Genomic DNA, 13,633 nt, shown 5'->3' with positions numbered 1-13,633 from the left:
GAGAATTCTTCTTGTTATTCTTTCTGAAACTGTACTAGAGACACTCCCGTTTAAGTTTAAACAATTGTCACTAATTCCTTCATCTCCTACACCAACAATTTGAGCATTGCTCTTTATTATTTGTTGTGCTTGTATGTAAAATCATTTTTTTGCAAAAGAAATATATAGAAAAGCATGAACTGCAACTAGGGAATTTTAAATGGTGGTATAATGTTCTAAATAACTGCCTACATGATTACTAATAAATGATGTAGTGCATATACTGAAGAGATCAACTAACTAGGAGCACAATGATAACATGAATATATGTACAAAATACAGCTTCTAGAATTCCCAGGTTTCATTCTTCCGCCCATTTGTTAACCACTTTATCCAATATCCAATGCAAATGGTGGGATACACTCTGGAGGGGTCACCAGCCCATCGCAGAGCACAGACACATCATGCCAGTTACCTCAGAAAGCCAGTTATCCTACCATAACCAGTATACCTTTGCACTGGCAGAGGAACCCAGAGCACCCAGGAGCCCAGTGCTGCAAGGCAGCTATGATACCGTGACACTGTGCTGTCCACTGTCGGATTTCATTCAATATTTATTTCTCATAACTGTAATAATTATTTGACTTATTTTCACACCAGTATATGTGTTTTATCTGGAAATATTGACTGATTTATTACGTTTTTAAGTTTTATTATTAAGCATTATTATGTTTTTTTGGGGTGTGTGACCTCATAGCTGGAACCAGCTATCCAACAAAGTTGTTGAAGCAGATACCCTGACATTTTGTTATATATGGCAGTAGGGTGAGATCCTCACACTATCAACTAAACACCTTCTTCTTGTTTGTAACTTCTTAAGTTTTTGGCACAAAAATGAATTTAAATTTAAAAAGTCTGGATAACACAACAGTTTTTTAAGTCCTTTTGTTTGAAGTGAATAAAATTAAGAAGAAAACTTTAAAATGGTTTACAATACATGGATATCACAGAATCTTCAATGCTCTCTCTGTAAGGATTATCATTAGTCTATCCCACAAAGCAATCTGCACTGTCTTGTACAAATGCTGATGTATTTTTCATCGCAGTCTGTTGTTTTCCACCAGATTTTTTGTCTTTTATTGAGGCTCTGTTTAAAACATACTGTTCACACAATCTATCAAGTAAAATGTGAGCCCAGTTACAGTCTAAATCAGTGGTGTTCAATCCTGTGTATCTGTGGGTTTTTGAGGTCTCTTGAAAGCAGCAGCACATGGGAGCTGGAAGAAAATCATTACAGTTAAAAGAATAACCTACAGGTTGAGCTCATTAACTGCAGAGTTGGAATGAAAAGCTGCAAATACATCTCCAGTTCAGGACTGGACACCACACATCTAAATTATGGCCTGACAATTTATTTTTCACTGTTTATAGGCAGGAAAGTTATGAGTTGTAAGAAAGACACAAAGCCTCTGCAGTACCTAATGGTTAAATGAGTCAATTCAATTTGATTATCACCAGTCAGACATGAACTCTGTGCTTTTGGTATTTATTTCATTTAATTTAGCCTCTTTCATTTTAAGATTGTTATAAGGCTACCATGTGTAGCTCCCCTGTATGACTCATTGAACTATCAGGTTCCACAGAGGCTACACATGTCAAACTTCATCTAAGAGGGGTTCCATAATTACCTAAGACACAGACAAGTCCATATCTGACTGGTTAAAGTCACATGACTAAATCACTCTTGTTTATTTTACTGTCACAATTTATTATTTTAACACATCAAAATCCTATCCTAGAAGCCAACATGACCAAAGAGCAGTATCTGAAATGCCTGCATTGTTTTTTAGTGCCTTGCATTTTAGTACACACATTCTCATTGCTCAATATAAAAATACTAAAACAATATAGTTAAACTATGAACAGTATCATCCAGATTGTGGTCTTGTTTTCTGACATACTCATGATTTAGAACGATGTTTTAGTACATAAGAAATACATGAGTGATAGACAGTCTCTTCTTGCTAAAAATCCTTCACTTTCTTGTTCAGCACAAACATTAGAAACTGGATGTGATCCAGGAGTAAATTAGAAAGCTAGTTAAAAAACAAATGTTATCATGTAGTTATCTCTGAATCTTTAGCTTCTTTTAATGATTTGAAAGTATTACAAAGCACAGAGTAAATGCCCAGTGCATGAAGCAGATTTTAGTAAAGAAACACCTCACATACATGTAACTTGTTAGATATAGACTGTAATTAGGGGTAAATAGATATAGACTGTGGCTACTGGTGTTAGAATAAAAAGGTTTCACTATTGTGAAAAAACATTTTTTGTTTAGTAAATGACTCATGTCCCAGGAACTTAGTACAATAACAACTACCCAGTAGCAGCATTTGCAAAAAACCTGATCCAGGTCTGCTCAGTTCAGAGGATTTCCGTGATTTCACAGGTCACCAGGCAACTGGTATGCTTAATACACAAAGATCAGACCATGGATTTGTAGCAAATCGACGTAAAAGCTGGTTTCAATTAAGCAATGACTCAGGTGATGACACACTCTTATCAATGTACAACACAAAAAGACTGAGAAAAGGCAGAAGGGGTCAAACCATCCCCCAAAAAATATTTGTTTAAAGAAAGAAACATTAACTTTACCAGAGAAACAATAAGGAGGAAGAACAGAGAGTACTTAATATTGTAATATGTCCTGTACAAAGAACAAGTGTTCTGTTAACTGTTTCTTCCCTGGAAAAATATGGTTCTTTAAGCGGACATCACATCCTCATTTATTTCTGAAACCCCAACAATAATCACGTTGTACAATGTGTTATGTAAACACACTACCAATGTTTTTATTTATTCATCTACAGTCTTTTATCTTTTCTCACTTATCTATACATTTTCTAATCATTCTTCATGTTACTTAACCCACTACAGTATATAGTGCCCATGGGCAAAGTTTGGTACTTTAGTTTTTAAGAGTCAAGCATGGAGAAATGACATTTCTCAATGTTGAATATTGCTCCATAGTAACTTGCAAGGATGCCTTTGCCCAAAGCTGGTGTTTGCATACAGACAATCAGAATGTCCACAGACACTGCACTGTGTATGCTTAAAAAAGTCAATACAACTTTCCTGGCTTAGGAGGATGCATTGAGAAGATAATTTATGAATCAGTAGTATAGCATTACAGAGATGTCCTGGTGCTCACAATTATTATATATTGAACTAATCTGTCCTGAACTTTGCTTGAGTTTTGTTTTGTGACAGATTGAAGTGGAGTGGGAAAACCCTTTAGCATTTATTTAGCACCCAATGCTGGCTTTAAAGATTTAATGTCACTGCACTGGAGTATACAGCTTTCCAACAAGTGGAAAAATATAGTGCATCCCTTTGCATTGGAGACACATGAAATAATATAAAACAACCCATTTACAGGAAGTTTTCAATAAACAAAGTAATATAATTTATATCCATTATATTCAACTGAATTTGACATATCACAACATAGACAAAGGTGCAAAAGAAGACTTGAACTTTAACCTAGAGGACATGGTAAGTAATACCATACATTTAACAATAGATTACCTTCTGCGATAGCGTGTGGCTTAATAACACAGCACGTGCAATCTGTGAATCTTGCAGTGTTGGAAGGGCCACGACCAGTAGTTGATGGGAAGAAAAATTCCAGCTCCTGAGGAAAAAAAGTAGAAAAATAAATAGCAGGAACGTCTTTATAGAGTTTGTAATGAATAGTTTGAAAATCATCATATCACAAAAGCGGTGTCTACGGAAAATAAAAATTAGGACAAATAAAAAATATTATCTCAGAACATCTCACATTACATGTTTTTTCAAAAAGAAAACAGCAGTGAATGACAGGAATAAGAAGAAATGTGTTTCTGCTCTTAAAACAGTTTAACAGAATTTATTAGAAACAATACAGAACATAATAACAAAAGGTAAGGCCTGAAAAGAATCTCTATTTGTGTAGACTCAGAATCAGATTTACATATACAGGGTAAGAATCTGATATGTATAGAAAAAAGATTCACAAGATTAAAATTAGATAAGCTTAATATTTATATTAATATTCTATTTTGCATTAACTTCTAGAAAGCTGGTGCTCCTAAAGGATTTTAAAATTTGATCTGTGAGACCAACTATTATACAATCACAGGCAGACAGGTCATTATGCTTATTCATCTTCAGATTCTGATTGTTTTAGTTGTATAAGGCAAATTCAATAGGTATTTAATTCAGAAGTTTGTTTCTAGTTCGTCTTCATAGGAAAACCAAAAGCATTTCTTAAAATAATGACAATATGAAGTGGGTTATGGAAATTACTCAATTAACTCTTTATTAGGTACACATACATACGTATAGACGTAGTGTAGATGCTCACCTCCAAACATAACTGAAATCCCCTGAAAAACCATTAAAATAGCAATTTCCTTCTACTTTGGCACAGTTCATATTATACAACTGTACTAACGACATACCTATACCTTTGAGATTTAGGCAAAAGAAACAGTTTCTTTTCAGGTCAAAGAAATATATTCTTTTTTATAGGACATTAAAAGTTATTCACGTAGGTAGCTGCATCAACATGCGTAGGCTGCAAAGGAACAAGTATAGGTTTATTCCATGCTGAAAAACACAACCTCTTCGGGTGTGGTCATACCGAAAAAGGCTCCACAGCCGAAATTCTGTGTTTTTCTTCTCTTTTCAGCATGGAATAAACCTTTACTTGTTCCAATAATAGTTATTGAAAGCTACTGTGCAGGGGTATAATCAAAATGTTACATAAAACATCCTAATAATGTATCGGCAAAAATTATAACAGTGCAAATTATGACAAGCAATTCACTAATATTAAAACCAATAAATAAAAAAAAGACTTGTGTTGAACATGTTACTGCCTTTCAAAACAAATCTCTACAACACAAAGTGCATAGGAGATACAGATATAGATCAGACACATGGGACTTAACTAATTACAGTACATATTTTAAAAAAGATATGTAGGTAATATGAAAAGCTTAATGTTTGTACACCATCAAACTTTTAGAATCTAAACCAAAATGGCTAATATTTTTTATAACACAAGAATGTTTTTAAAAGTTTCACAATATTTGCTCATTTATCTGTACCTCTTCCAATATCTGGTGTAGTATTTGCAAACTTTGAACATGGCATAAACAGTGGTACTACCGACAGTTTCTTTATGGTCCCCAAAAACACACATACCCTTGCTGCTGAGGCAAGTGAATCGGACCCATGCCCAGCATTCTTGGTGCCATCTGTGCCAAACTTTGCCCTCACGCTGTTTGGTGCTTCATTGCGAGCCACACTTGAATCGGTTGGTCCCAAGAGTCTCCTCCAGGCAGCCACGGCCTCATCCCCCATTATCTCCATGGCAACAACAGGGCCAGAGGTCATAAACTGCATGAGATTACTGTAGACCAGAGAGAGATTTACAGACATCACCTGTCTAGTTAAAAGAACAATCAGTCTTATCAATATCACACTTCTGACTTCTAATATGTCAGATTTACAAAATGCATTAACTTTTAGGTACCAGCTATGGTATATCTTAATGGATATTTTTTTACCTCCTCCTATGGTGACCAAAGCCTATGCTTTAATGGTGGAACATATGATAAAGACACATGGAGACGTGCATTAATCCAACTGTTCTTTATATAAAATTTAGTTATTTTAGTGTAAAAGACAGAGAAATTAAGAATCTCTGGTGAAAGAGGACCATCTGACGAAACAATTGTTTATATCTAGTACTTGGTGGTGCACAAGAGACTAAAAATGTCCTAAATGCTACTTTACTTTTCATGTATAATTAAAGTATAGCAAATACTCTGGTTATAAAGATCAATTACTGGATTCTGCAGCAATGGCATACAGAGAGATCAGGATTTTCCTATGGCTCCTAATATTAAGCATTTGATGCAATGCAAACGATCAGATGCAACAGAGCTCAAAATGTGAAAAAAGGTTTATGGCTTGAAAATGCACATCTCATAGGTGACATGCATTTTTATCTGTCTGTCATGCAATGACACCCAAATTGTATGGAGGAGAAATAAAGTGAAAACAATTGTAGATAAAAAAAGGAATCTAATACAGCATTTTAAATATGCAATCTAGCACTGAATATTCAGTTCTTCATAAGGTTGTAGTAACTTTATAAATCCAAGTCTTATTTGTGAATTCTGACTTAATTGGAAAAATCAGAAATATTAAGGCCATACCTAAACTTTATTTAAACAGTAAAAAGAAGAACCCAAAGTCTGATTTCTACTGATGTGTTAGGTACAAAAATGTATGTTCCATATGGGTGAAGGGAAAATCACTGATTAAGGATTAAAAGACATGTACAGTATTAGAAAACAAAGCTGAATGTCTGACTAAAATTAAAAATAAGGAAGTGGGATGCAGATGCTGTAATTACATAAGCAATGTAAACTTACTAATACATGATGTTACCTGACTCAAACTCTTTGAATGTGAATGACACGTGCGTTTCCAATATGACATTTTGATTCCTTTTTTATCAGCATTTTTAACAAATCCCTGGCAGGAAATGTTTACTCCAATTTCACAGCAAAACTATAAGGCAGCGATTTTCTGGTGTAGACAATACAGAGAAAATACTGCAAAGTCACAGCAATGTCACGGGAATGCTGATGGCTATGGTGTGGCTTTCAGTTCTCCTTGAAATCTCAACCCCAGTCCTAAAGAAAGGTCAATTATTCACTCAGGAAACACTCACTTGAAGAAAGACTTTGACTGATGTTCTGCATAAAAGTCCATTGCCTCTTTCCTGAAAGAAAGCCATAAAAATAGTTAATGAGTTATGAAGTGAGTCCTTTAGCTCCTGCATTGCTTGTCACCTTCAGCTGACAGCACAGCACCAGCATGACAAAAAAAATCACTTGGTTAGCAAGAATTTACGCTCAGGTAATGACGTTTTTCTCCTCTCACAGACAAAAAAAATCTCTTAGTAGTTTCCTTGGAATATATTCTTTTATACAGTTGTATTCAACCATATAATAAGAGTAAATCGAGTGAGTAAATCTACCACATCTATATTATTTATATAGGAAGTCATCTTAAATAAGATATAGGGCGAAAGATTAAGAACAATTTATATTGTTCTTATATAACATATTTCCTTTGCCAGATTATATAATATAAATACCCAAACTAGGCCTGTGCATTGAGAAATGTAATTGACTTTAAGGTACAGTTACATTTAAGGTAAATGATTTCTTCATGAAGTGCTTCTCATTCTAATAAGAGAAATAATTCTCATCAAAGCAACACTAAGTTTAAATTTAAGAGTGTCATATTTGTTCTGCACGTAAAATCTGGGCAGCCAATGTATGGCTTACCAATATTACCACATGAATTGAAGAATGAACACAAACACTACTGAATGTACAGTAGGTGAATTGGTCTAGTAATTCCTTATCTTTTCCAGACTTTTAGTTCTTAGGACCTAGGTTCAACACAAAACAACATGTATAACAAAATCTTTTAACATGACAATACAAGGAGGGCAACTTTTTATACAATAGTGGTGTGGTTTCAGAAAGTGTGGTTTGACCTTATGCGTTTCTGGATATACAAAAATCACTATATTTATTTCTGTGGATTGTTAAAATATGCTTAGAAAGCAGTATTAGAAAAAAGTGTACATTACACCTCTAACATTTTCCCTGCAGGTAAACTATCTACTTCATAGCAAATGAATTACATAGGGCATTGCCATAAAGTTAACAGCAAAGAAAAGTGGACCCACTGGATTTATAATAGGTAATGGTCTATGTCAATGATTACCTAAGTAACAGTCATATAGATGTTGATATTCATATGAACTATCATATAAATTACTGCCAGGACAAGAAGATTCAATGAACAGTAAGTCAAATACTTAGAAAACACATATTACACAAAATAAAAAAATGTGTAAAGGTTAAATCTCAGAAATACTGGATATTCCTAGAAAAACAGAAATATTAGTTAGTGAGACTACTGAGGGTAAAAAATTAGCAGGTGCAATCAGGTCCCTGCTACAATAATGACATTGGATCAACCTCATGACAGAGTTGTAGGTTGGACTTTGAAACAGCTCAGGCTGCAGTGGTTACTGCCCTTCAAGACTGTGGCAAGGTTTAAATCTTATGTATGGAGTTTCACACAACCCCTGATGCAAGGAAACACATCCAACTGCATGCACTTAGTTTTTCTCCCGTTACGAAAGGAATACAAATTGGACATGCAGAAAGTATACACAAAGCAAGTGAAAAGATTTACATCCAGTAATAAAGGGGTACTAAATGTATGAATACTAAGAAATAAAAAGCTCAAATATATGTATATATACCTTTTTCCTCCAGAGTTATATCTGAAAACAAAAAATATGTCAGCTCAAAAATGAGAAAAGAATTGTTGAAAAATAGTTTTATCTGGAATTAAAAAACCCAGAGCTAATTTTGCACTCAAGCTAATGGTTTTAATGTCTCATACAGCCTCACAGCTATTAAACTTGCAACTCAGCTATTTGAAAGGAAAAAAATAGTCAACTTGGATCAGCTGTTTCCATGTAATGCATGGTTTAATTGTCAGTGCTGATCACAGCAAAATACAGATTTTCTTCAAACTAAATTATTACCTGTATTTTACTATCCCATATTACTAAAGATTGTATCTTCGTTTGGAAAATGTCTAAATTGAATGAAAATGCATAGTATTTTCCACAAAAGAATATATTTCGTAAGCTTTAATCTGACTTCTTAAGGTCATGAGCCATAACAGGCTATCATAATTTAATCATCATCATAAAAAATAGCTTCAGCTAATTTGTATATTTTTGTTTCCAGAGGTAAGCACAGAACATACTGTAAACACTTACTCATTCTTTTACTTTCAATTAAAATTTTCTGACATTCACTTTACTTATGTTATGTATCACCTTACTGCAATGCTCTTATAATGATGATGAACTGTTAAACAGCAGGGTTGCTCAAAGTTCCAAACAAAACAGCCTTCCGGTCTTTATGTGCTTTGCTGTTTAAACATTATTCTCTCCTGCTGTCTTCACTATAAGGATATTTGTAAGATTTATGGAATATGTAATTTTAATCTGCATATTTTTCAAAAACTGAGGAGTACTGTAAGTATGCCTTTTCCATTTTTCATTTGTATTAGTGCCTCATAAAGTATTCAAACCTATGCACCGTTGTAGTGAATATGAAACATAAAATGGAAACAATGTGGTTGTGTAAGTATTAAACCCTTTCCTGTGGAACTTATAAATTAATTTAGGTGCACAAATTTACCTTAATGAGCCATATAATTAGCTGAATGGCCTCCGTCTTATTTTGCCTCTTTCTCTTTAAATTTTGCAAACATTTACTGTAACGTGTTACCCACGGAAGTCTTCCATTTGAGTATTAAGGATTTGAATAATATACTATGATATTAATTAAACGGAATGTATCATTTTATAATTTTGCAAAACGGGACACCATAGGAAGGGTCTGAATATTTCTGCGAAGCATTCTGCAAAGCCAATATTTTTGCAAAGTCAAATTACAAAGCGGACCCATTGAGTACTCCACTAATGACAAAACTCCAATTGAATCATTCAATTAAGCACTTGGATTTTTCAGTTTTGGTTAGATTTGTATTAACTGTCTTATGCTGGATGTGTTATTTCCCTGATTCTTTACCATAGGTAATTTGAGAATATTTTGAAGAACTTCATCAAAAGCCTTCTGAAAATCTAAAATTTAAATATTTCATATCAAATTCCCTTTTCCATATTATAATTGCCTGCTATGTTTTATAACCTCTGTTGTGCTCTAAAAGAACATTACTAAAACAAGACCTACCTTTTCTAAATCCATGTTGACTATTCTCTAGAATCATATTATCATCATCATACTGTACATCTTTAACCACAAAATGATTCTCTAGCAAAAGAGTGCAAACAGATAGATACATTACTCAGTACAAAATTATGTTCCTTACCATGACACTTTGGACATTTTTGCTTTGATTATCATCAGGCCTGCATCATATATCATCTGAATTATGTCGCCCATCTTGATCAGTGCATCAGGCTTTATTATAGCAAGAGTTCTAGAGAAAAAAACAAAGCAAAGAATGCCTTTTCAGGATGATAAGATTGTATGCTTTCATAATTTTACACATTCAATTCTGAAATTGCAAAAAAAGAAAACATTTCTTACCATGTGAAAATAATTAAACCTTTTTATAATTTTCTACAGAGCCTAGTTGTAAATATGTTTAATATACTTTTGGGAAGTCCCTGAAGTATGGGGATGAATGTGAGATTTTGATAAGTGTTTAGTATGCATAACCGTAACCCATAGAGTTGCAGAGTATGAGTCATCACCATCACAGCACCAGCTACTCTGCTTTGGAGCTAGGAAGAAAAATAAATTGCCAGTCATCAAGGCCTGTCATGACAGTCACAAACCCATGAATATTTAGCCAACAGCAAAAGGGTTTAATTTAAGTCCAAGCAGGTAATACAAAATGAGAATAATGAGAGTCTACACAAAGATAAAAACAGATATCAGTACACAACATCGATGCCTTTTGTTACTATATTTAATCATTCCTTAGTGAAATAAGCATCTTATTGGGGTTTTTTGAACATAGGTTTTAAAAACGCATGGTTAAGAAATCGCTTAGTTGAAGATTACATCAGAAATTCCGAATATTACACATGAAAAGCTCTCTGTATTTTAACTAACCATTTATTTATTATAAAAACATTTTTTATTTCCTTTATTGAAATATATATTTAAGGTGAAAGGAGATGCCTTAGCCTGGCCTCACTGTAACCTGAGAAATGCACATAGACGGAAGAGGAATAATCACTTTTCTTTTGCAGTTCTCAACACACATGCCCATCAGTTTTTCCTCTATCGTTTAAAGAAAACTATTACCTCAATAAAAGAAAAACAGAATTCATAGCTGTGGTTAATATATTCCATTTTATAGTCTTTACAGCTACTCCCCATTTTACTTTCAAAGACATTAGTCTTTCGCCTTGTCTGTCTCTCTAAATACTGCTTTAGTTTCATCTTTATTGAGCTCGTCAGCTTGGCCATTTTAACGTTTACGTTTTTGGTGCACAAACAAAATCCATTATCAATGTTTTATCCATTTATCTATTATATAATCATAAAACTTTAATATTGGTTTATGTCACCTGATTAATTTACATGTAGCTGCAATGGGAGAGATATTTTTATCCTTCGGGGAAAAAAAGATGTGTTTGACATGTTATTTGCAGTTTCTGAAGAAAATATGGATCTATTCTTCATGTATTGCAGTTGTGTTACCAGCCTTGAAATGTTAGAAAATTGCTAGATGTTTATGTTTTACAGATGAAAGTAAACAAATGAACACAAGAAAACAACTTGTGTATTGTTACTGTATATTAATACTGCACGCAATATAAACAATGGAAAGCACCAAGCTTATTTATAGCCTATCTACACTAAGTGTGACCTGTTTAACCTTTAATTGATGTGTTTGGTAATTAGCAACTATCTTGACCTTGTGCTGGATTTTGCAGGAGCCTTGAGCCAAGATGGCTATGAAGTACAGAAGCCTTACAAGGACACAAACCAGGGATTTTACATGTAGGGATGTTAACTGCATCACAAAGCCAAAAAGCTTTGAGTTTAAAAATTGAAGGTGTTAACTTCCTCTGGGTAGCTAGAGCATTTTGAGTATTGAAACGTTTCAGCAGCATAGAATGCATTTTTATCCATTTTAGAAATGGAATATAAATTAATTTTTGATTCATTATCCCTTGACAGTAGTTGACAACTATATATAACACTGACAGCAACTATTCATGCAGTGCATTATCATTATTGAAATGGTTTATACGACCATATATATTTAGCTTTAATTTTTATTAAAAGTTACCTATATTAACTATACTGCTTAAAAAAAAGAACCCAGTGAAATATCGAGAATGGTTTATACAAACCTTTTGCAAATGAGTATGACTGAATACTAACCATACATTATCCTTTAAAAAGGACTAAATAAAGACCTTTAAGGAATGATGTACCAGGCTTTTTTGCAATAATTGCTGTCATCTTTTTTCCTCAAAGTTAATGTCCAATAATTAAAAAATATATTAATTTGCTTTCAACTTCTACACTAGAGGTAGGGAAAATATTGGCTAATTTAACAATGACTACATTATCTTATTTTTGTGTATACATAATGCAAACTAATAGATGGAATATGCACTAATATTAATAAAACAGTACAGTGTGCAACAACGTGCAATGGACACAACACAAGCATTTCTGAACTAATTTTAATAATTTCAGTAAAAAAAGTGCAGCAAATTAAAAATTCACTATCACAAATTCACTATCAATATAATACTTACTCTATCAATACGAGACCCTGCATGGAGACAAAGTAAAAAACCTTTCAAATCGTCAGCCTGGCATACTGTTTTACAAACGTTTAACTGAATAATGTCATGCAAGCTCTAAAGCTGTAGTTGTTTTCCCCCTTGGGTAGCCATTTCATCTTTAAGGTGTTCACTGACTGGCAGATTCCAGAGAGAGTTCTGTAAATGTGAATGTGGGCTCAGACTCAAGTGAGCATGTGCTGAATGAAGATACAGTATATAATAAACTTGTGCTTTTTAATGGTTCCACTTTACCTTTCTTTTTTGCTGCCCATCTTTCCTGCCGTGTACTGGTCCCCATACCCTATCAGCTCAAGCTGACGTGAAAACACAATCACACGGTTGCCCACAAAGAGATCTTCTTGACACAGCTCATCATACTTCGTCCTTCTTAGAAAAGTGCGTTGATTTTTTACATCAAACTGCATAATAAGAGAGAGGCAGATTTCAATTTCAAATTTCAACACATTTAGTACACATTCAATGAAACATACTTTTATGTTAAATATGTGATGAGATTCACTACAGATTTAGCAGTTCTGTACAGTACATGTGCCTTCCTAAAGTCATTTGAATAACCTAACTGAATAATTCTAATAATAATAATAATAATAATTCCTAACACTTAATTTGAATGTTAACAAATTTCAGACAAGAACATTGATACATTTAAGTTTTACTTTCTTGTATAAATTCCCGAAACACAACAAATTAACAACATGGTGTTGCAGACTTGAAGCAGCTTTTACTGTTTGGAATAAATACAATTTTGCACTGCTTACACTGTACTGAATTATAGCAGGATTTATGTTTAAAGTGGTTCATTTCCACTCAAAAAAGTGCATCAAACTAGTCAGTGAAAAATGACTCGTTCCGCTCTTATCAAATAGTGAACCCCTTCAGCACACTGAGATAACTACATTCATTGCCAGTACAAGGTAAATTCTGTCTTGAGACAATGCCTCTCAGTGCTGCCTGCCATCTGGATCACCAGGGTTGTGTGACTAAATCAGAGATTAACGTCATAGGCTTTTAGAGGAATATCTACCTGGCTCCAGTCTATAGGTTTTATGTAACATATCAAAAACAGAAAAGAAATAACTGTAATATGATCCTTGGTTCAATAACAGGTAATGGTAATCCTGCTGT

General features: G+C 33.7%; 1 protein-coding gene across 3 annotated transcripts in view; it reads right to left on the bottom strand.

The window, feature by feature from the left end:
* Positions 1-13,633, bottom strand: part of nme7 (NME/NM23 family member 7) — an 80,129-nt gene that overhangs the window by 50,804 nt on the left and 15,692 nt on the right. For all 3 annotated transcript variants that reach the window (XM_015364196.2, XM_015364195.2, XM_015364194.2), the window contains 5 exons: positions 12,740-12,906; positions 10,039-10,149; positions 6,773-6,823; positions 5,233-5,440; positions 3,571-3,676 (listed from right to left, as the gene is read on the bottom strand). In XM_015364196.2, the coding sequence (XP_015219682.2) occupies positions 3,571-3,676; positions 5,233-5,440; positions 6,773-6,823; positions 10,039-10,149; positions 12,740-12,906 (643 nt within the window). The remainder of the gene's footprint in view (positions 1-3,570; positions 3,677-5,232; positions 5,441-6,772; positions 6,824-10,038; positions 10,150-12,739; positions 12,907-13,633) is intronic.

This window comes from Lepisosteus oculatus, chromosome 15 (assembly GCF_040954835.1).
Source record: "Lepisosteus oculatus isolate fLepOcu1 chromosome 15, fLepOcu1.hap2, whole genome shotgun sequence".
Lineage (NCBI taxonomy): Eukaryota > Metazoa > Chordata > Actinopteri > Semionotiformes > Lepisosteidae > Lepisosteus > Lepisosteus oculatus.
The sequence above is the reverse complement of the archived record's forward strand: the minus strand, read 5'-3'. Positions and strand labels throughout refer to the sequence as shown.